Source organism: Charadrius vociferus, unplaced genomic scaffold (genome assembly GCF_000708025.1).
Source record: "Charadrius vociferus isolate BGI_N301 unplaced genomic scaffold, ASM70802v2 scaffold78, whole genome shotgun sequence".
Taxonomy (NCBI): domain Eukaryota; kingdom Metazoa; phylum Chordata; class Aves; order Charadriiformes; family Charadriidae; genus Charadrius; species Charadrius vociferus.
Genome location: NW_009649927.1, coordinates 1,323,424 through 1,347,756, shown reverse-complemented (window position 1 = coordinate 1,347,756; position 24,333 = coordinate 1,323,424). Strand labels below are relative to the sequence as shown.

The 24,333-nt window shown below is 39.3% G+C and overlaps 1 protein-coding gene across 1 annotated transcript in view; it reads right to left on the bottom strand.

Moving 5' to 3' along the window:
* The window catches only part of DISC1 (disrupted in schizophrenia 1), a 231,484-nt gene that overhangs the window by 8,005 nt on the left and 199,146 nt on the right, over positions 1-24,333 (bottom strand). The window contains 2 exon segments of the mRNA XM_009891161.1: positions 1,038-1,148; positions 17,230-17,473. Of these exon segments, the coding sequence (XP_009889463.1) occupies positions 1,038-1,148; positions 17,230-17,473 (355 nt within the window).

Genomic DNA, 24,333 nt, shown 5'->3' with positions numbered 1-24,333 from the left:
CCTAAAACACAGTGCTACTTCCACACACTCTATTTATTATCCTTTCTCTAAACTCTCTCCTGCAGTACTACCTGCCTCAGCTTAGGAGGAACTGAATCCATCATCTCCACTCACCTTCATCATCTCAACTCAGCTTCAGATGTCTGTAAGGGCTCCTCTGCTAATCTCTCCAACCTGAAAGTATTAATTTTTCTTCATTATGCCATTGCCTGCCACCTCTTCTCCACTAAAACCTAACCAGCTAAGTATTCTCATCTTCCTGAGCCTCACTGATTCTTATTCTCTTTCCCCTTTCTTAGAAAAACAAAATCTCTTTTGTGATAAGTTTTACTATAAATGTTACAAATGAAACAATACTCTGTGCTCTTAAATTCTGAAATATGTTCACAGACGTAGGCCTAACAAATGCCTCATAAAGGTTAAGCAATCTTCAGTCAGACACTGAATGACAGACGAAGCATAGAAAGAGATAAGGGTGCTTCATAAGACAACATCTCATCTGGTTACTTGCACTGGAGCATCAGAGGCAGATTAAATTGCATAGGATGCCACATGATGCATCTGCTGCCCATTTTTTTTTAAAGGAAAAAAAGCCAAACTACATGTGGCAATATACGCAGTCTGTGTCAATGATGTAGCATTTAATTTAGCGAAATCATGTTGGGAAATGCAGGTGCATGGATGCTTGTATCCATGCAGCTTTTGATGCCCTAGGTATTTACTTATATGAGCATTACAAACAAAAGGATTTTAACAGTAGAATAAAGGCTTTTCAGTGCTTAATCTCAATTTACAAAGAACTAGCTTCTGTTTAAATCAATTAAAGTTGGATCAGACCACAGTGAAAATGCACTGTAGGAAAACTCGCTACAACAAGAACGCCCACTTCAGCAAGACAATCAATTCTCCCCTTCTTAATGTATTTAATCTACATTAAGAACTAGTACTCCATGTGAATCTGAAAGGCAAGTATTTCACATACATACTTACATAGATTTATCCATATCTATAGCTATATCAAAAAGGATATGAATAACTCCTTCATCAATTCTGCAGGAGGAAGTCTGCAGTTGATCTTCCAGATGCACCAATTTCTCACTTATTGCTTCACATTTTTCTCCCAGCTCTGCAGAAAATATGAAGAACTCCTACAGGAAGTTGAAAAAGAAAAGAAAGCATGTTTGATGCTGTTTCTACATCAAATTTGCATCACATTAAGGAGAAAAATAAAATATTAGTAGTAAGGGGATATGACACTTTACAGTGCCAAGACGCTGCCTGAAAGCAAATTCCCATTAGAGAGACAAAAAGTTGTTACTATATAATAATTTGGTGATTTATATGAAATGGAATGAGCTTGTGGTCTCAGTCTATTTCCCAGCAGAAAAAAGTCATGATCTCACTTTCAGCAGAGGATTAAAGGGGTGTGAAGACTGAACTGCTCTCCCTCTTCCCTGTTGCCTCACCACAGCAGGGGAGGGAAATCTCATGCTGACTACACCATTTAGGTTCCTAAATTTCAAGTTTTTCATGTAAATATGATTTACACTTTTAGGCCATTTAAAGATTGCAAGCAGCATCACTTGCGGTATCTCTTATAAACACAAAATGTACTTACTCTTTTGAGGAAAAATGGCTAGAATACTTAGGGACTTTGCTCAACTGATCAAAGAAAACACATCAAAGTCTTTATAAGATGAAACTACACTTTTTTAGTGTGTTATCATGAAACAAGACTAAATTTTCAAAAACAATGCTTAGATACTAATACTTAGAACTTATACAAACTTTTTTTTGTATTTTAAACCATGTATTTTAAATCAGTTGCAAAGTCCTTCCCATAATTTTGTCTGCTTTCAGACACACTGTACAAGGGTAATTTGTATGTTTTATATTTTGTATTGAGTACGTTAAGAAACAACCCAAATAAGCAGCAAATATTAGAGAGGGAGAAGAAAAAAAAACACCATCAACCAATTTGTGCAGCTCTGAGACAAGCCTCTCCTCTCCCTCCCAAGGCATCACAGTGCTGTTTACAGTGAATGACAGGGGTTATCTGTAAGGAAATGATTATGGTGCCAAGATGAAATTCTTCTGGACCCATGTTGAAAAAAACTGGAGCCATTAATCAGCTGGAATCCAGAAAATTGGGTTTTCTCTAGACCTAGTCTATGCACTCATCCATAAAGCCAGCTGCACATGTGGCCATATACAATCTTCCGAAAGTTCTTCTCCTTTCACAAAACATTTGGAGTCCTTTGCACTGATCTGTTGCCATAATAGCAGCCATTGGTGGTTGTTTAAGAGAAATCAAGCCTTCAATCAAAGATCTTCCAAAGAAATCGTGCTAATATTTGTTGGAACACTGCCCATTGTGAAACGATCTGATTTTTGGTAAATAGATTTACCAGACCTCATTTCTGTGCTATCCTTACTTTGCGTCACACAGTGCATACACAGAGTCAAATGTCAGAAGAGCTCTGCTTGCTGGCACGTCCCCTGCTACAGCACAGAGCTTTGACCTTTCTGCTTTCCTAGGTCTTCTGCCAGACAGGGCTATCCAGCAGATCGCACGGGTACACAACCAGCTGCAGCTCGAACCCCGGATGAGCGAGCTGGTTAAGAGAGGTTATGCTGCAAACACCCACAGCATAGACGCAGAGAAGGCAATGTGAGAACCAGCTGGCTGAGCCCCTGGCTCTGTGCACAAGGCCTGAGCAGCCATCTTCAGCGTCATTACCAAACAGGAGAATCTACAGCAGCACTCTGCAGAATTTATAGACGTAAAAATGAACCATTGCTTTTCAAATGAGCACAGGGGAGGAAAAGGTACACATTTCTCCCTACAGCAACTAGGAATGTCCTTGTCTCATGACCCGGGACAGAAGATGAGGAACAAGTCTTCCATCCAGCTGATAAATCATTATTCAGTACAGCAGCAGGACTCCATATGCTTTTAGGGAGTGGGATAACCCAGGCAACCGGTATCATTAGAATGCTTTTAGGGACTCATTCTGTGACACGCATGCAAGAACAGATGACAGTTGTCTAAAAGAACTTAGGTCTCAGGCTACAAGAGTCAATAAATTGTAAAAACCTAGCACTCTGAAAACACATCTAAAATGATGATCATCTAGAGAAAGCTCCACCTCTGAACACTGATTTTTCTCTAACAGTTAATTACACATAGGAAAATCAGGTCTTCACATAACCACTATCTCAAGATGATGAACAGGAAAAACAAGACAAAAACCACTCAGTGCTATACAATTATTGAATAGTTAATTTAGGAAGAACAGCTTTTAATTAATGCACAAACTCCTAAGTATTATGCTGACGGACAAAAGCCGTAAGTGAAGTTTTCAAACCAGACTTTCTACAGACTCTGTACTTCAACAAAATGAGCAAGTCCTGTAGAGATCCTGAAGAGCAGGTCTTTTGTAGTGACATAATAAAAACAGATTCTTGCTCTTAAACTATACTGAATATTTTAGTCTGATCCAGTCACTGCTTTTATCAAGAACTACCACTATATGAGATTTTGAATCACATTCATGCTGTCAAGGATGACACTTGCAGTCCTGATTTGAAAGCATCAGTTACCACAGCCAGCCAATAAAAAAAAGTACATGTTACAGTACACTCACGAATATATTTAAATATACTTAATGGCCCAGGTAAAAAGCATTATAAAGATACGCATTACAGTAGGGTATCCCTTTATTTTTTAGGGTATTGTTGATGGCAGGAATGTTTATCCAGATAGTTGGTCACCCAATTAGCATTATCATTAGTTGCTGTAAGAGAAGATCCATTTCCTCCACTTTAAAACTGCCCTCACAGTTCCCGTCTTGTATGTGCAGATACAAGGAGTTCACTGAGCAGCTAATCTAAACGATAAGCACACTGGCTGGATTTGTCTGGCCCTGCTAGGAAGATCCACGGTGGACAACTTCTCCCCGTTCACCACATCAATGAATGTACAGGGCAAAACGGGCCTTTTAGACGCACCCCTTCACTGAACTTCAGGTGGGTTGAAGGATGCTGGCAACAGGAGACAGCATTTAGATACCTCGTTGGCAAAACAGGCTCCAAGCTGCAAGCGTGGCCTAGCTCTAATGTGTACATATCCTGAAAACGCAAGATAAAATAGAACCACAGCCTGAAATCCACAGTCGCAGGGTAGCTAGATAATTATACTTATCTCTGTATCGTTACCTAATATGATCTCATGTTTGACATTTTCTTTTCGTTTTTAAATAAAACTTTACAGCCATGTAAAGGCAGGTCCCAGGAAGGATGGAAGGAAGGAACCCAACAAGCCCCCAAGACCCTAGGATGTCAGGTGAATGCTCATTCTGTAGTAAAAGCATCTCGCAGTGCTTTGTGTCAGTACTAACCTGTGTTTTGGGGTTCTAAGCTTTGGCCAGTAATGTCTACCCTGCTGAAATTCCAGGCAAGGACTTTACTGGTGCATTGGTCTCACTAAACGTGCTTAGAAAGAAGAGACTATCATTTTTAACTCACCAGCTTTAATTCCTTTGTCAACCGAACACTTAAATTCTCACTTAAAGTAAAACGTCCGTTCTATCTCATGTGAAAAAATATAGTGTATTCTTCCTGAACGATCACATTTTAAGTACATAATGAATTGCCTAAAAGTGTAACAAAAATCCTGTTTACTTTGGAAATTAAGATAAGTGAACAATAAGTACTATGAAAATGTGCTCAATGCGGAATTGTGACAACAATATGGGAAGGCAGGGAAATCTGAATAAGTAAAAATCAGTTCAAACTGGTTCAAGTCTTTAAAGACTTGAAACACAATTATAACTGTATGGCTATGGCTTCACTGCAGTGAAACTAATATAGCTCCATAAGGTAGGGGCTATATTCTATTAAACTCCTACGGTATTTTGTAGCTTAATTCCTCTTTAATACAGCAATAATAGTGTATGGATAAACTATTTTTGTACCTATATGACACAGCTGCCTTCTTAGTTGAAATGAGAAGTTCCTCCATAGTTTAGACAAGCATCACCTCTCAGGAACTTACATGCATGTGTCACATGAAAAATGCAGGAGGATCATCGTGTAAATTATGATTTTTCCAGAACATGTATTTCTTTCATGGCCTTTTGTATTTTGGATTGGAAAGATGTGGTCATGCAGAGAACTCTAACTTTAGTTTAACATCAAGAAGAGTTATAAATGAAATGGAAAAATATATACTGCTATAAAAAATATACAAGAATAATTGCAAATATTCAACCGATTCTACAGCTTCTGCCCCCAGGCCCTCATTGGAAAAACATTCAGTAACCCAGAGAAGTAGATAGGAAGGATTTCTCTCAGTGCCTTTCATGCCCAGTAACGTCATTGGTAACATTTTTATTTGACATTTGTCTATGTAGGCAGGGAAACTGCTGTCAGTGACACACAAACTATCCAGAACAGCTCCCGGTTGGAAAGTGGCACTTTACGCTGATCAACAATATCTCTGAGAGGAGAGTGGACTCTGCCTCCAGCTCAACACGTTAATAAAATACAACTCATCCAAGCTTGTAGGTTATGTCAATGCTACAAGCTACTGTAAGTCTTAAGAGTTCTTTGGCTATTTTTGCACTAACAGCACTTTTAGGAAGCAGCTAGATTGCAGGAGTCAGAAAAGAGCTGAGATGCAATATTGCTTTATGGATTTTTCTGTGAACAGCAGATGTAGCTGGTTGGGATTTTTATTTTTTTTCCCCTAAATCCTTAAGCAGGTGAAAACAGCACAAATGTGGGTGTGTTTCACTATTTCTTAAGGTGGTAACTGAAGAAATTCTTCTGCCTTCTCACACAATATAGAAATTCTCATTCTCTCCCAGAGATGCCAGATTTTGATGTGAGAAACAGGAAGAACAGACAATGTTCCAGCTGATGCACAGCTGGAGAATCAGCACACTGAATTAAGAGCAGAGGGAATGGTTTCCACTTTAGTCTTCTGCTTTTCAATTTACTTTTTTACAAGTCATTTTAGTCATCTATGAGCAACAGCTTCTTGACAGCATCGCTCAAGGAAAATGTTTGATTAGCTTTTCCAGTGCAAACACCTTCCATGCTATCTTGGATCTAGGTCAGCAATTTTGTATAGAAGAATTGGTATTCTAGTAGCTAGGTTAATCTAACTCTATTAGGGATTAGAGTCTCTATTAGAGTCTCTGGTGGTCATGCTGAGAAGCAGGATTCCCAGAGAGAGAGAGGTGCTAATCTCTTCTCCCTGGTATCCAGTGATAGGTCACGTGGGAATGGTTCAAAGCTGCACCAGGGTTTGTTTAGACTGGACATTAGGAAGTTCTTTACCGAGAGGGTGGTCAAACACTGGAACAAGCTTCCTAGAGGGGTGGTCAATGCCCCAAGCCTGTCAGTGTTTAAGAGGCATTTGGACAATGCCCTTTACAACATTCTTTAACTATTTCAGCCCTGAATTGGTCAGGCAGTTGGACTAGGTGATCGCTGTAGGTGCCTTATAACTGAAATAGTCTATTCTATTCTATTATATCCTTAAAATTAATTCCTCCTAGAAAGGAACTTTGAAAAAAGGAGTTGCCTTACGTCAAACTAGCAATATCATAACCCCAATAAGATATGTAAAATAAAAGCCTCAGAAGACCTTCTGCAGAACATCAAAGCCAGATTTCTTTCACCTGTACTAAATCCTCCCTCTCCTATAATATTTAATATAATTCAAAATAACAACTACCAAAAGTTGCCCTTGCAGACAGACACTTCATGTTATGGCACAAGGTTTAGAACAGTGACTTATTGTTGGCAGAACTTATCGTCGGCAGAAGTGCTGCATGCAAGCAAGTTAACAGAAATTGTGAGCACTTGAAACTCCACAAAGTCAGGCCAGGACATCTCTTAAATAATTTCTAGAAACAAAAAGCAGCCATCCATATGTTTGTGCTGCTTGAGCAGATGCTTCAGTCACATGCAGGCTAAGCGCACATGCCCTCAGATAATGAGCTATGCAGCCACAAAGTGTCCAAAGCAGAGATGGAGGAAGCTTTGTCCCTGCTCCGTGTCCCAGATATCCTGCCCTATGTTGCACTGCCCTGAGCAGGTGTTGTAGATGAGGAGGGCAAAGTGGCCTCTGCCAACTGCCTAATCTCCAACTCTGAAAACAACGCATGTTTCTCATGACCAACCCCATCCTAGCATCATGGCAAGGCTGACCAGGAAGTAACCAGGGACCACAAAAGCCCACTCTGTGACTTGCAACGAGATCAAGCCCACTGTGACTGTCCTCACCTGGTGTCTGTCTACATGAATCTTAGCAGCTGACAAGGATTTTGTGGCTCTGGTTGCAGGGTAGAGCCTGCTCCAGGGTGAAACTGCCCTTGCAGTGAGCAAGTTTTCCTAATGCAAACTTCTCTTGCTACAAACCAAGACAGTTACATTTCATTTTACCCTTACAGAGCACATAATGATAACTAATCATTGTCCTCTTCACCATTATTTTTAATGTGACTGAAGACTTCAACTTTCAAGCAGACCAGGATTTCTAAACCTTTTCTTTTTATTCTTTTCTTCAGTGTGTCCCTATCTTCTTACCGAGTGAGGTGCCCAGACCAGTGCCATAGTCCTCTGGAGGCTTTGACATTCTCAGCTAAGCACAGTAATTATTTCTGTCTTACAACTGACATTCCCATTAATGAGGCTGCAAATGACATTTGCCCTTTCTTGCAACAGGATGAAGGTAATGAATCCCACTCTATTTGTAGTCCACTATCACCCTAGATTCTGCTTCTGCAGTATTGTCATCTTAGCTGCTATTTACCATCTGTATACATAAATCCAACTTTTTTACTTCCTCAAATGTAATTTGCACCTGTCTTTTAACATATCCCATCTTATTGATTTTGGGCTATGCTTTCAATCTATCAAGAGCACTAGGAATTCTAATCCTAATTGAAATCATGTTGACTGGCACATAAACTCCTGGCCTACCTCCTTTTTAAAGGCAAATACCAAGTCTGCCTTTTAGTCATCCCCTGGGACTTCAAGCTTCCTCTAGGAGTTTTCAAAGCAGCCTGTTAATGGTTTGGAGATTGTTTTTCTTGGCTCCTGTGCACTCAGAAGAAATTTCATCAGTCTAGCCTGACTTGAGTACATCTCACTTGCCTTAGGACCCTTTACTGTGTTCGTCTCTTGATACCCGTAGTGAATACTAAGAGCACTACATATATGGACACAGTTTATCATTTTTAGAAAGACCAAAAGCAAAGAAAATAAGGAAGAAAAAAATAATATTTCTGCATTCTGCTGTCTTTTCTTTATTTTCTTATTCACCTTTCTTACTAGAAGACACACAAGCTTTCTTTCACTTATCCCTTACATACAGATTATCGCTGAAGTCCCTTGCCACTTGGCATGTCTTGCTTACAGTAGCTTAGTGTGGTCGGTGGTCTTGCTGGCTCACTCTTACACTGTGCAGTACCCTCTCAGGCTCACCCTTAGGAACATTTTTGTCCTTTCCCTTTCAATATTCTTTTGGGCAACTGAAGAGTTGCTGACGTAGATATGCAGCCTCTTACTGTGTTTGCTCTTTTCTGCACCAAAATAAGATGGTGCTGTACTATAAACATGATCTCTTCTGAAGGGTACCAAAGATCACCTGCTGCTGCTGAATCCTACAGACTTTGTCCCACGGAAACTCACCTGTTGCTTCCTTGATTCTGTTTAGGTGAATTTTTCTCTCATGGAGATGGTTATCTGCCTTTTCTCAGAAGATGGATCAAGGTTGTTTCCCAATTACTTTTGCCCTTAACACCTTCCACTTACAGATTGCTAGTTTGTTCCATCAGCCTGTTTATGTACATTTAGAGGACTGCAGCAGTACAACACGCTCCTCAGTTTCTCATATGCAATAATTTGGGCATAAAGCTTTCCAGACAGCTGTTTTGCAACTGTGACCTACCTCCTCCCCATCATCACGTGCTTTTCCCACACTCCCTTTGCTTGCACTGATCCCCTTCCCTCCTCATCAGGGATACAACACCACATGGGAACGTTAAATGACACATCAAAATTGCAGCCTGATGTTGGCAATTCCTCCCCTCATGTATCTTCCATTACAGCTATGGAGGAGGGTCCTTGGAAAAGCATCGACGCAGAAATAGAGCTTTTTACTGCCTTCCAGTACCCTGCTGAGGTCTGGGTGATGGCAGTCTCCCCATTCTCTACTAGACTGAAGATCTTCCGTGAGTGTAGACTTCCTAAAAACCAGTGCAGACTACTTTGCTGGCTCATTTAATAAAACCGGGACAATTCCAGTTCCTGCTGTGGGAAGATGAGGCTATTTACTGACTTACCAATAAAAATTCACAGTGGGCCAGGACTTGGAAAAGAAACAAAAGCATCAAACTGTTTTCTAGGGTCCACACCCTGCTGTGCCAGGAGTCAGCACAGCTGGGTATCATTTATAGGTGGTTCCTAGTATTGTTCACTCCCATCTCTGCTCCTGAGTCACTAAGATGCAAAAATCTGGAGTCACTAACATGGTGCTCTCTTGCAGGCAATGCAGAGACTGACAAGAGGGGATTAGGGGACCACAGCGTCAAAGGAACATTTAGGCAAAGCCTTGACATGGTACAGGGTGCTGACAGTTTCATAGAACTTTTATAGGGCTGTCTACAAGTCAACATCAATCCAGCTGTGGCAGTGTGGTAGAGCCTGGGCTTTCTAGCAAATTTCCATTTCCTTTATTTGTATCATTGCTCTCTAGTCACCCTATGCTTTATTTTTCTCCTCAAATCTTCAAAAGGTCAAAGTTCCTCTGCTTTTGAGGACTCTAAGATATTAATCTCTCAGTGAACACTTCTACAGTGGCAGCCCTCTACGCCTGTGAGCTCTGGTGCGTTTGCAAACCCAGCCCACACATCATACTCATATACTCTGGCCACACCTCCTTTTAAGCAAAAGAACAACTTCTTCAGTCAAGGGCTGGGCCGCTTTCAGTGCAGGTCACTACTGCACACAAGCATGCACTTGTACTCTCATTTGCTTCAGTCCAGACCATATGCAGTTTTTAGTTTCCAGCAAATATTTTGCTGTCTTGGCAGCCACCACTACCAACGTGCCCTCAGTGTTTTGCCCTGCTGGCAGTGAGGCTTTTTGCTACCTTTATCCTGTGGGACTACATGCCCCTACACTTCATGTCATCTGCAGACACAAGCACCTGTACAGCTTTGCTTGAATTCACAGCAAAGTTCACTGATAAGAAAAACTATTTGCATTTTCTGCAAAGTTCAGCTTCAAGGCTTCCTGTTTTCATTTATGCTGAACTCCCACCCAGCCAAGCAGTCCATCCTGGGCATGCTTTCATGTCACAGTCTCCTTGTACACACAAGGTCAACAATCTGAGTTTGGTCTTGCAGTTAGATAATCTTTTTCTGGAGCATTCCAGCTGCTACACAGTCTTTGGATTCATTGGTGGAAATCCAAAGAAATGCCTCATCTGAATAGCTACAGTTGCAACGTAATTAATTTGTTTATTTAATATTTGCTTGGCTGAGTGCTTGTCACTTGTACTTGACAGGTGGCATGTATGCTGTTATGGAAGGTGAACGGGGGGTTACTTACCCGTGTAATTAATTTGCTGGCTGGACACAATGCTTGGATACTAAATTTCCTTAACATGTAAGTTGTAACCCGAGGCATACCGATATAAAAATGGACCAGATTGAATCAGTACAGCTCTTAGAACCAGCATGACTCTCCTTACATATATATTACCTAAATTCTTAGTTTATATGTAGACCGATTTTTGTATGTAAGCAGATTTTTCTCCTCACTCTCACAGGAAATGCATCTCTCATTAGTCAATTATTGTAGACTTTCTTAAATATATTGACTAGGATCTGACATTTTTTTATTTATGAAAGTAGTGTAAAATGACAAACATTCAGTATTTTTATTGAGATGAAATTCCTATTGCCCCGTACTCTGCTGCAGTATGCTTTTATACTTCAAAAGTAAATGCAAAGGTATTTTTAGTGGTACACAAGGAAACAAGCATCATGATTTTGTTCCATTCCTAAGCATCATTACAGTGGTACAGTGATGTTGGCTACACATTATTGGTACTACTCTTCCCCAACATATTCATCCTGTCGTTGTTATGTATTAAAAGCAGTAGCACACGATTTAACTATAAACTCCCTGAAATACACAGCAATTTTGCATTATCTTCAATGGAAAAAAAAAAAAAAAGAACGGGCCCACTCTAGTTGTGCCTGTGCTGCTTTTCTAAGTGCCTGCACACTCTCTAGCAATTTTTACCCAAAGGTAATACTATAAAAACAAGTGTCATTAGTTCTAATTGAGATCCAGAGAAGTCTGTACAATATCACCACTTTATACTGCCTAGAAAACACTTACCTCAGATAAATGACCCTCTGCTCCAAATGAAATGTCTTCCATAACCTGTTAGAGATAAATTATTAAGTATATGGTAGATACATGCTATATAAATAGTAAGATTTCAATGGAACTTATAAAAACCATATAGCACATTAAAAAGTTAAATAAGCTGAACAATTACATCATTTTGCTTCACATGCATGAAACATTTCAAGGAGCAGTGGCAGCCACCCAGTATTTAAAGCTAAATTTGAATACATTTTATTAAAGCCTGCCTTTGGCTTCCCAATTAAAAAACCACAAGCAATACTGCCTATAAAACTGAAGGACTAACTATAGATTAAAATAAACTTTTCTATCAAGCTCTTACAGATCTATAAACCATTTAAGAGACTACAGAACTATTTTTTGGCACAAACCCTGGAAGTGATTTTGGGCAGGAGAAACAAGAGACCCCACTGATGTTTTGTATTGGTAACACGTGCTAACTATAGTCAGTTCCTCTTTAAAAACTTCCTTCATCTGCAAAGTCTATAAGAAATTAGCCAACATTTCATTGATTGGCTGAGGAGCAAAGAAATTTGATATTAACATTATTGGAAAGTCATTAATACTTATCACACATAACAGTATTGATAATCTTTGAACAAACTGAGATAAGGATATTGCTTGGTAGGGCAGTACTTAGTATCGCAGGTATATACATATATATAATAAAGTGCAAAATCATTACTCTGCCGTAAAATCATTATTATTACCGGGTACTATTTTGAGTAATCTATCTGCAAAGAGGTTGCTTAAATTTCTTTTACCTGTGATATTAATTTTCTGCTTATATTTTTACTGCAAAACGCATATAAGCATTAAGCTTACTGAGACACTAATATCTCTAGTGTTTTTACCAGTAGATACTACACAACAGTATCACACTCAGCTAAGGGGCATCTTACTGCACAACCACGATGATCTGACCATTGTGTACAAGCCAGCTGCCTGTTGCTACAGAAATGCTTTCCAGCTTGGATTAATACAAAACCCACTCAAACGCTGACTTTCGCTGATGCTTAATGCTGACATTTAAAACGAAGATTAAATTTAAAGTTTCCAAATTATTTTTGAAGCTCTACAAATACAACATTTAATTAAAACTCAAATGAATGCACAGTTTATTTAGCTTTCTAAAGGCTTTGTCCTTTACACGTTGCACATTTGCCTCCTGGACCACAGGCTATCTCAATGTATGGTAATGAGTTACAGCCTGCTGACAGAGGCTTTTTTGGTGCTTGCTATCGCTAAATTCTGAAAAATGTTGTGTCATATCCTACGATGACTTCTTTTTAATGACAGACACCACATTAAATATTAATGATTATTTTTTCATGATTGTCCACTTAGCATCACTTAGAACATTCCTTATCTTTAAAAAAGTGAATCAAATGAAGGCTCTGCAATTATAGAACATCTTCCCAACACCAGAGTGCTCTACAAAAGACCCTGAAACATCATCCCAGATGGCAAAATTGAAGTATGCAAAGGTGAGGAAAAGACAGCAGCCCTTACTCTTACCCCTGCTCTCTGCTTATTTATGGTGAAAAAGTGAGAAATTACCTACAAAGGATTCTGATGGGATAGCTACCAAAAATGCTGACTTATGAAAGGTAACACTACTGAATTTTAGTTTTTACCTTGTAACTTTAATCACCTCAATTTTCTTGAAATCTAGTAGGTGTTTCTTTCCTTCATAGTGATTAAGAGGGAGCACTGCACAGCATGCCAGATAGCAGAAGAAGAAGAAAAAAGGATAGGTCAGGAACTCAAGCCTGCAGGTGCACACATACTCATGTTCATCAAGACGCTTGGTGTTAGGGAGGTCCCAGCACACACACATCTCTCTATTAGTTATCATCAGCATTTCTGGTGTTATAAAAAGGTTTTGCTTTACACATACACTATCAACAAGCAAAAAATAAAGCAAGATATCATAAGGAGTGGAACAAGCAGGCATTAATGACTGAAGAGAAATGAAATGTTACTGTATATTTTAGAAATCACCCAGATATGTATCTAACTGTGTAATAATGATCATAGCAGCTTCCACCTCACTCACATGTCACCTGGGCAAAAGAATTTGCAGTCAGTTTAAAAGTATGGAACATTTCTGGGATGAAAACTAGAGCCCACCTTTAATTCCTCAGAGACTTGAGAGAAAATCAAGCCCAATTAGTCACAAAAAGACAAACTAGAACTGCAATGATGGGCACCCTAATTTCATCAAGACAGCTGCCAGCTGGAGGGTAGATGCTTATATGAAAATTATAGAATCTATCTCAAATACATTAGACAACAAGCTGACTTCGCTATGACTGAGGCTAGTAATATTGCCTATATATATAGTCCGATTAATTATCGGTAATTGAGAGGAGTACATCTTAATTTTTAAGTAACTCAGAGTGTTCCACAGGATGATTTGTGTTGGCCTCACTTTATTTAGTTTTGACCAAAAAATTAGTAATGATGTTTCAACAAGCTGAGCTGCCAAAGCATGCGATTGTCTTCCCTGTTTAATAGTATTATAAAGGAAACCTGATTTATCAGATTATTTTGGGATGCCACAGTCTACCACATAAACAAACTGGGGAAAAAAAATCTGTACTGTCTTAGAAAACACAGTTATGAAGACTATAAAGTAACTGTTGACAGTTAATAAACCTGTGCTCACACATGACAGCAAAATATCTGAACTTTCAAAGAATTTATACCTTACATATTTTATATCAGAACATGTCATATTTTATGATCTAGTGAGGATATTTAATTAAAAATGAAAAACAGCCCCTCTGCAAAGCAGTATCGGAGGATGTAAGTGAAGGGTTCTTTCCATTTGTCTATTTTGCTTTTCTTATTATTGTTATGTTTCTTATTTGTGTCTTTGTTTTCTAATGAAACCTATACAGTAAGATACAGTTATACGCAAGAAAACTGTATTTATAGTATACATCAGCAAAACCAATACCCACTCCACAGTAATACTTAGCTAGATATGACACGATAAATAACTGGAGAGCTTCACTTGTAGCATTTCACCATAAAGTAAATCAATCACCTGGGAATGAAAGGTACCTTCCAAAGCATATATGCACATATGCTATTATTATCCTTTGCTATACTGTTTTGAGGCAAGCAATTTAGTAACCTCTCAATACAAAGAATGCCGCTCTTTCCTTTTGCTTCAGCGACAAACAGTTCTCTCTAGAAATTCCCCAATGGGGAACAGAGGTGACACAGTTGAAGAGAATAGTCATTCTAGAAACATGGCAACCACATCAAGCTACTCCTCTCAAAGGGATACCACAGCCTCGTTAAATAATTTAAATCCAAGTATTTTGATAAATACATGCTTTTCTATTAGGTATCCCCACTTGGCGATAAATGGCTAGAAAAAGGTTCACTACTAATGGACAACGGGTAAGTTTTTCCATGTACGTCACATGAATGGCTAAATTTAGAGACTAAAAGCCACACCACTTTTTTTTTTTTTTTTTGCCACAACCATGAAATTATTTTTAAATAAAAAAATACAATACCACATAACAGACCACTTAAATGCTACAGAAGTGGTCTTTCAACTACATCCAGTTACAAATCAAGACACATTCTCTCATACTTCAACACATTAAAAATTGGAAGTTAGCATGATTTGTAAGTAATGTGTGAGGTTTTTTTGTTTGTTTTTTATATTCTGCCTTGTGATGAATTACTAGATGTTAGGGAATGTTATGCTATAGCTCTTCTCTAAAAGTTTAGATACTGCCTGACACTTCTACTGAGACCCTACCAGCTTTACTACCTAAAGCGAACTAGTTCAGGTAAAACTTCTATATGCCACAACAAGGAAAACATCCCAGCCCCTGAAAGTATAAAAGCAAGCTGACCAACCCTAATTCCATAACCGAGAACGCAGTCTATATGTTGGGTTTTTTTTACAGTTGCAATGGGTTGCAATCATCGCTGATGCATAACTTTGCCCCAATGGTCAAAGCTGCAGGCAGCACTGAAACAAAGGAAGGCGAATTGGGTAAGCTGTGATGAAACGCAGCTGCATTGCTCAACTTCTACAAGTTAGAAAACAAATTAACATTCTTATATTAACAAAACTGCTTCTTTTTTTCTTTCAGGTGTGTCAGTCCTAGGAGTGCTGTCGGAACAGATGCAGGAATACTTCCACAGGTCCATCACTGATGGGCATTTTCACATTTACATTTGCACATCAGCTTCTGAATGGATTTTGGCACATTCTCAAAATGGAGTTTATTCAGGGTACCAGGACAGGCCAGATCCCAGGCAAAGGCATTTATATCGCCAAGTTTAAGCGCCCAGATGAAGAACTGAAGTTAGGGGGATAGCCTACATAAGTTTACTCTATGGTTGATAAAGACAGAGAGGAAATTATCAAAAAGCAAGTTCAAAAGCAGCAGCTTAATGGAAGCACAGCAAATATGCTTTCCTCTTCCAGTAAACATATGGGAAATCTGTCCCTCTGAGTCCTGCACCTCTCTCCAGAACCAGAAGTCACCACACTTCAGTTGCCTAGATGTCATTCTAGGAGAGCAATAGTGATTTCCAGGGAAATGATCTGTACTTGCAGTGGTGAAATAGCTAATGACCTACAGCACAAATCTCAAGGGTGCTACACAAAGTCACAAAACTCCAAACCCTCCAGAGCTTCTCATCTGTGCTTTTGAAAGGGGAGCGCAGCTTTCCATAACCAACAGAACTGCTCATATTACTTCAGCAGACTCATCAGGAATACTATGGGAGAGGGTGAAAGGAAAAAAAAAAAACCAAAACCACCAAACAAAAAACAAAGCCACAGCTGACCATTTCCAAATACTCTTTATGTGGAGTCAGTCCATGAACCATTTTCCCTAGGAAAAGGCCGCAAGTATTATTGAAGACCAATTTAAAACCAGACTTTTACTAACAAGAGGAGATTTTACAGTAAGGCAAGGGCCTGCTTTCCACTAAGTCTCAGCCAGCATAAATGCAAAATTAGGCATCAGCTTTCAATGTAACCAACTGTTCAATGGCTTTTAACATCAGGTGCAATTAGGCACATTTTTAATTTCTGTCAACCAAATTCCAAGGTAATAAGACTAACAACTCCGGTTGGAGGGTGTTTTTGTCACAGCGGTGCAAGTTGAGTGATGAATCTTTTTAACAGCTTGTTTACCTTGGCGGTGCAGTTAAAAGATTATTAGGTAGCTGTACATTTTTAAGCAAGGATGGTATTCCAGAGCAGGACACAAAAACTTAACAGAAATTTGTCAAACCCTTTAAGCCTCATGATTCTTTCCTCCTTTTAATATTTGTTGGATACTGGAAGCCTACCAGCGTCTGAGCTAGGAAACCTTTGACCATTTCACTAAGGGAGGAAAACTTACTTTCTCCCCATTTAAGCTAACATAGATCCAGGCTAACAAGTCAGCAGAACTAACTCAGGGTGAAACTTGTCAGTGAGATGAGGAACAGCTGATAATTTGTGTTAAATACTTAATAGTTTTTCCTTTAAATCCTGATGTACATTCTGTGTTCACTGCCTGAATAATTTCCACATTTTAAAAAGACTGATGGTGAAAGGATAAAGGGTTGAAGGGCTTCTGAGGAGCTAATAAGCTATTTTTTTCATGTCCCAGATTGGAGGCCAGATGTTAAGTTCATACTTAACCTGCCCTGCTGACCTGTTACACAGATTCAACTTCTCCTCTCAAAAGGAAAACCGGCAGTATTGCTTGAAATGCAGCTGTAGAATATTTCAGATACCTTTTTTAGCTCACTGTGTTTGGGACAGGGAACAGTGCCCCACTCTGTGCCCTTCGGAAAGTGACCTTCTTTTCTTTTTTCAGAATCAGACGGGCCATCAGCAGTCATCTCCATCTCATCCATTTGGTTCTCCTCTTCCTCAAAAACACAGCAACTGGTTTCTTTCAGTTGAAACCCTTGGATCAACAGCTGACAGGCCTCCAAGTCAGCTTCCCACACTCTCTGGAGCAGCTGGCTCCCGCAGCTGAAATAAAAGCCAAAAGAAAATAAAACTGGAGTTCAGGGAGAATAGTTGCTATTTCAAGTAACTTTTGGGGTGACAGCTTATTATTAGATAGGAAAATACAAACAACAAAAAACAAGAGCAGCTCAAATACTTCCACAGAGATGATACAAGCTATTTCAAACTGAAAAGCAGCAAAATTATGGCCCTATTACAAAGCCGATGCCATAAAAAATCCCTTTGTGCTAAGATGTTGCTTCCAACTGTACAGCATACACTGCCTGCGTATGACCTTCTCCGGATCAGACACAAGTCCAGGGGTCTTGTGATCACAGTCAGAGCTTCCTTCATGCTATCGGATATATAGGCCTGTCATTCTAAAAGCAGTCATGTGGTTTTCCTGGATTTCATGTAGAAGATCATGTATGAGCAACCACAGGATTTACTGTACTAAATCAGGTCTAACTTTTGGAAAATAGGTACACTAAATTTCTTGTTAGACTGAAATGTGCTTGCTTCAACTCTGGTGAATCAAATTAGATTAAACTACAACACTCTTCCTGTCCTTCAGTCTCAACACTTTTGAGTGTTGTCCTTATCTCTCACTAATGTGCTTTGGGTTTTTTTCACTGTGTTATCTCACCAAAGAAAAAACAAAAGTATTAGGAAATTCAAAATACCAAACTTCTTCATAGTTTTAAACCATTGATCATCTCTCAGACATGAGAGATGTACATTACAAATACTGCTCCTGAGATGTGTCCAATAGATATTTGCACATGAAGTAAATGGGAATTCTAGGCATAGACAGTTTTTCAGAACAAAACACTGAACACTAACATCACACCGCTCACTGATGTGGTCACATCTCCATTTAATACATGATGTCTCTAAGGAACCAAAAGATTAGGTTGCCTGCTAAAATATAGCAGATCAGGGACAGAGCCTGGGATGGGACTCAGAAGCACTGATTCCCCTGGCAACACACACTTCCAGACAGACTTGAATGCTGATATCTAATAACTGCAATATTTTTTTTCACAGTGCTTTTCAAATTATATCATTTGCTGTATAATAGTAAGCAATTATAAGTGACTAAAAGAAGGAAAATAACCATTTCATTTTAAGTTTTCTGACTAAATTAAATACCACCTTATCTTTTATTCTAAATGAAGGATAAAGGAGTTGCACTGCTCACAATGAATTCATTAATCTAACAAAGATACGTTTTTAACTCTACGAACTCTACAAGATGCCAAGCTGTAAAATTCACCCAGCAATATTTTCAGACTGAGAGCAAAATTAAGCTCCAGAAGCTGAGCTACTTGATCTGTGCTTAGAGTCAGTATATATGTTTATTGAAGGCAGTACGCAGCATGAGGTCCACAAATTGGTCTCCCCTGAGGAGCTCAGAGTATCACTAATTAGAAAGAGGAAAAAAATCTTCACTGGATTACACTTCTGTGTTCCATCCAGGTAGCATTTCACCTACCGAGCCAGAAAAATAAAATAACCCCCACTGTTTCTCTACTTGTCAGTCACATCATCATGGTTACAGAGTCAAAACATTTCCCTGAAGACATACATAAGCCCATTTACTTGCTTTTTAAAAACGTTTGCAGCTATATATGGCTTATTATTAAAGGCTCAGAAAATACACTAGAGACCTAAATCATAATTTCCAGTGGATAGCTTGTTTTGGCTATTCAATTTAATGAAGAGCTCTATTGACAAAACTAGGGCAGAGATAGTGATGTATGTAGTATTCAGAGTGGAGAAGATAAATAGCATACATAAAAATACAGCGTAATGGTGCCTGAGCTGCCGTTATTGGTCATGACTCAGCTCGTCGGTCAACGCTTTTGATCGCATCTAAGTTTTACACCCATTTTAGTAATCAGCAATTACTGAACATACTGCTAATAGCTTGCTTTTATTTTAAGGACATCTCTGTTTTGTCATTGTATCTGTAAAACTCTGATACATCTTGAACTAAGATACTAAGATGTTATGTTAAACTTTTCAACTGAAATCAGTGAATGCACATATACTTGGATATTCCGAACATACCTAAACCCAAGGACTCTGCATCTTTTAGCCTGTATTTTGAAATTCAGTGCTTAGAAGCATTTTTCAAACACACTTTTAAAATCAGCATTATTTGAAAGCTCCAAATAGCTGACACAGAAACACATACCAAACAATTATTAGAAATTATGTTGTCCCCAGCATGCAAAAATCTTTAGCTTTCACATCAGGTGTAAAATCAAGCTCAATTTGATTTATTTGTGTTCAATCCACACTGAGAGTGCATTTGCAGTGTCCATGAAGCTAAAAGTGTGTGGATGCCTGTACTGAACACAGTGAGGTTTTGCAGGTATGCAACTTTTCAAAATGACGGCTCGAGATTGGATCAGATTTTATATTATTCCTATACTCATATATATTTTATGATGTATCAACTTCTAGGTGCTACACACCTGTCTGTACGTCACTATCAAAGTGATGTATGTGGCAAGTTCAATGGAGGTGCCAGGAACACCATTGAATCCACAACAAATCCCAGCCCACCAGCCATTTATATAGACCCAGCAACAACAAAGCACACCTTAATCACCTACTGATTGTGAACTTCCAAGTGCCAGAGTGCTCAAGAGTCCAAATTGCCAGGCAATTTGTACAATTTGTCTGTACAAGCACCAAACAGATTATGATGATGGTCCTTTTTCTTAGAAAGACTATTAAGTTTACAACAAACAACAGGAGCTAGGATAGGAGCAGGCGAGGATGTTCAAAGAAACACTCAGACAACAGTGGACTGAACATGGCACATTAGTTACAGTACAACAGTTTAATTAGTTACATCAGTAACTAATTAGTCTAAACACTGTCAAGGACACTGAGGTATCACAGTGAATGAGAATTCTAAGAACTTGCAGGGGACCAATGAAACAGCTCAGTGGATATCCAAGATCTCCATCTGTCCATCAAGCAATCAGGTAAGAAAGGCAAAAGATGCTAGTATAAAACCATAACGGGCAAGTGATAGATAACAATGTGGTTTAACATCCGGAGATGGAAGTTGGTCTTCACATAAAAAAAAAAACAAACCACAAAACCCACATCAAAAAAAGACTGAGTAGGTGGTAAAAGGTTGTGAGAAACCTTGACATTAAAGGTTAGTAGTCATGTTTGATGTGACAGGACTGAGGGAACCAATGGAGAAAAGCAAACAAAGTGAAATGATCAGAAACACAGAATTAAAATTTAAAAAAAAAAAAAAAAAAAAGAGAAAGAACAGTCATTGCAGTGGCAACAGCACTGTGAATGGATGAGAGTAGGGCAAGACTGCTTTTGTCAAGTCATGGCCAGAGAAATGGATGCTGAAGTGAGACCCAAGACTTAACCCAAGTAATTTTTTAGCTGGATGGATAGCTGGGACAGGTCTTATCTCAAGGATGCTATGTAGAAGGATCTATAAGAGCAGGCATAACCTGACTTGAAGAATGGCTGAGACATCCACAGCAACACAAAAGGACGCAGCAGGGAGAATTCTGGATTAGGTCAAGTTGATGATGAAAGAGCTGTCAGAGAAACAGAACTATTTATGGACAGGAGGAAATGAATGTGGAACAGAGAGGTCTATCCTTGAGTTCTCTTCATAAAGCAGCAATTGAAATTGTAATTGCAGATAGCTTTAGCAAGTCTCAAGTAGTTGTCTAGGAAACAACACTGGAGACTGTAGAGTACAAGGAAACTGGTGGATATCTTCAATCTACACATAATATTGGGTGAAATTCATATTGAGAGTCATATCCAGCAAGAATCCTCTCTCTCTTCCTTGAAGTCCAAAGAACTTTGCTTCTCCGCCTTTTCACAAGATTCCCAGAGATATCAATGGGGGCTGCCTATGTGGCTCTCAGCACAACATTATTCTAAAGCTATTTATAGTGCTAACTGGAACTACAAGAACACGACTTTCCTATTGAGGGCCCTGCAGGCATATAAAAGGCACATTCAGTTCCTGAACGTTATAGCTTAAATGAAAACATGCCTGCATAAAAATAGCCAAAGGATTTTATATTAAACCCTATTTAAACAAAACAAAGTCCCCCAAAATCTCCTCAAAAGAAAATCGGAATCAACAGAGGGAGATGTCACTACTTGTAAATCTCATCAACTCTAATTTTTAGGAATGCCCCTTGGTGAGTGAATTGTTAAAAGTGGTTTATAACACCCTGGGGTCAACACCGTGAGTTGATAGATGTTGCTTATTTTATGGGAAATCCCTGTAAGAAGCCACATCTTGAAAGCCAAGGGAGTGAGACTGAAGCTAAAAGGCTACGTGGTAAGACATCTGTTTAGAAACTGCATAAACAAAAGCTAACTTATGAGGGGAGATTAAACTAAGAGCTAATACTCTGGACAACTTCTAATAGGTGAGCCACACTAAAGTGCAGATTCAGGAAAGCATGTACTTACCTTTTCTGAGTACCTGGCACGCATGTTGACGCTGCCTTCACTGACCCTAAAGGCAGTTTTCTCTGGCAAGAAAGCAAGCAAAACGCAACAAAAATAGTCTGGCAGAACCAACAGGGATTTTCATTACAACAATGAAAATGATTGGAAAGTTTTGAGGCTTGCAGAAAAGGGCAATGCGAATTAAAAGACTTTGCTCTGTATCCCCATTCTTTGTTGATCTATTGTACAAACTAGGGAAAGTTTCTCTGTATTTTGGTCACTTCTATTTATATTTTGCACAACAGGGAATAAACTAGCTCTTCCTACTCTTCATTTAGTTATGTCTTTGTTGCCTTTTCTTAAGGCAACAGCCATGGAGTGAACATAGGAAGCAAGCAAAGGAAAGTGTGGAGTAATAATAATACTTAGAGGAAGGCAGGCAACCATATTGCTTTACTGTTAGCAGAAATCCACCCCTCTGATTTGGTTTATCATATTAATTCAGAGTCATGCATTAATACCCCTTATATTTAACAAGTATTTACAACTTCAGAAACATGTTTTGCTTCTGTCCTTCATATAAAAAGGGTTTCCAGCCTGATCTGTTCTTAATCTTTAACCTTAGCTGTTATATGGTGGTGAGGCACTGGAACAGGTTGCCCAGGGAAGCTGTGTATGCCCCATCCCTGGAGGTGTTCAAGGCCAGGCTGGATGGGGCTGTGAGCAACCTGGTCTAGTGGGAGGTGTCCCTGCCCATGGCAGGGAGGGGGTTGGAACTCGATCTTCAAGGTCCCTTCCAACCTAAACGATTCTATGATTCTATTCTATGATTTTAAGATGCCTACAACAAACCTTTTGAACAAACTAAGGACTACAATGTTCCTATTGGTGGGTCACATGAGGCTTGTAGGAGAGGGACGCACATAACCCCGTTTTCTCCATCTGGCTGGTGTGCAAGGGCAGACTGATTAGGGAAAAGGTATATCTAGGGCTTGCCAGATCACAGCTCTCAGCTGATGAACATAAAAGAAGAAAGAAGGTGCAGGAAAAGAGACAAAGAAAATCTGGACTCTGCCCAAACAGCAAAACTTTTTTTTTCCCCTTGACCTGCACATTAGATGGTCACCCTTTTTAGAGATCTGAAATCAAAACCTTTTGTTTTTTAGTTCTTGTGAAGTCTCCCTAATCCTATAAACCCCTCCATACAACCTCAGTTTCACAATTTGATTCCTTGCATTGCGTCTCTTCTCTCCAATCTCCTCAGGAGGCAAAAATCTCATGAATTGACTTCATATTGTTCTGATTGTGTGGTTGTCCCCCAGTGCATGAGACATTCTTTCTACTCCCTTATTTCAAAGCTCACTGACAACACTTGTTTGCTGTTCAGCACTATTGTTGCACTTCATGTGAAAAACAAGAATCACTCCTAGAAGGTCAGGAGACTCTACACTCCCCTGTCAGACAACAACCTGCTCTAACATCTACCATGGAGACAAGCTAGAATTCCTAAGCAAAGTCTGAATCTTGCAATACCTTTCTCCAGCACAATTTTCTTCTCTGACCTTGCCTTCTCCCTTATAAAACATACAATAATGTCTAGAAAACAACAAGTAGCTGACCACCTTTAAATGTGATGTTTGACCTACTGGAGAATACAGAACCACAAGATCCCAAGAAAGCAATCCTCACAATCCCCATATAACTTCTAGACTCCTACATTTTTGACACCTAAATATTTCGCTCTGGGCTGACTTTTCTAATATCTAAACCTTATAAGCCACAGACAAGTCCTCTGCACAACAGTCCTATTCAAAAGACATCCATCACACCCAGACAGGACATGACAATCCAGCGCAGAGATGTGGATGCTACTTTAATGCAGCTGGAAGAATGGGTGACAGCAGGCGCTCGGCTCTCTACAGCATCCCAGTAGCAGAGGCAAATGTGCAGAAAGGGACAGATTTGAGGAAAGAGGTGACCAGCCCAGCCCTCAATGTAATGGCTATGGCATCCTCCTCTCTGCTACTCAAGGATGTCACAGGGCAGAGTATACCTGGAGGTGCAGCAGGCACCAGAGCTGGAGCCAGGTCTTCTGTGTCTTTGTTGAGTGATCTAACCTCTATGATATTGCTAGAGAACACCTACCACAGTTTTTTAACTTATGTTGGGGTTAGGAGCTATCACTTCTTGGCTTTGTGAGAAAACAAGAGGAGCAACAGTTAAATTCCCTCCTTGACCCTTTCTGCCAAATTTCAGAGGAGTCCTAGTGGAGAAACCCAAATATAAGCAGATACCTGCTCATCTAAGATATTTAACACTGTAGACAGCCTAGGGCCATTAAAAAAACCAAACAAACAAATAAAAACCACCCACTTATAGAATGGAAGAATGGAACTGAAGTGTGACAAAACCACTTTGGC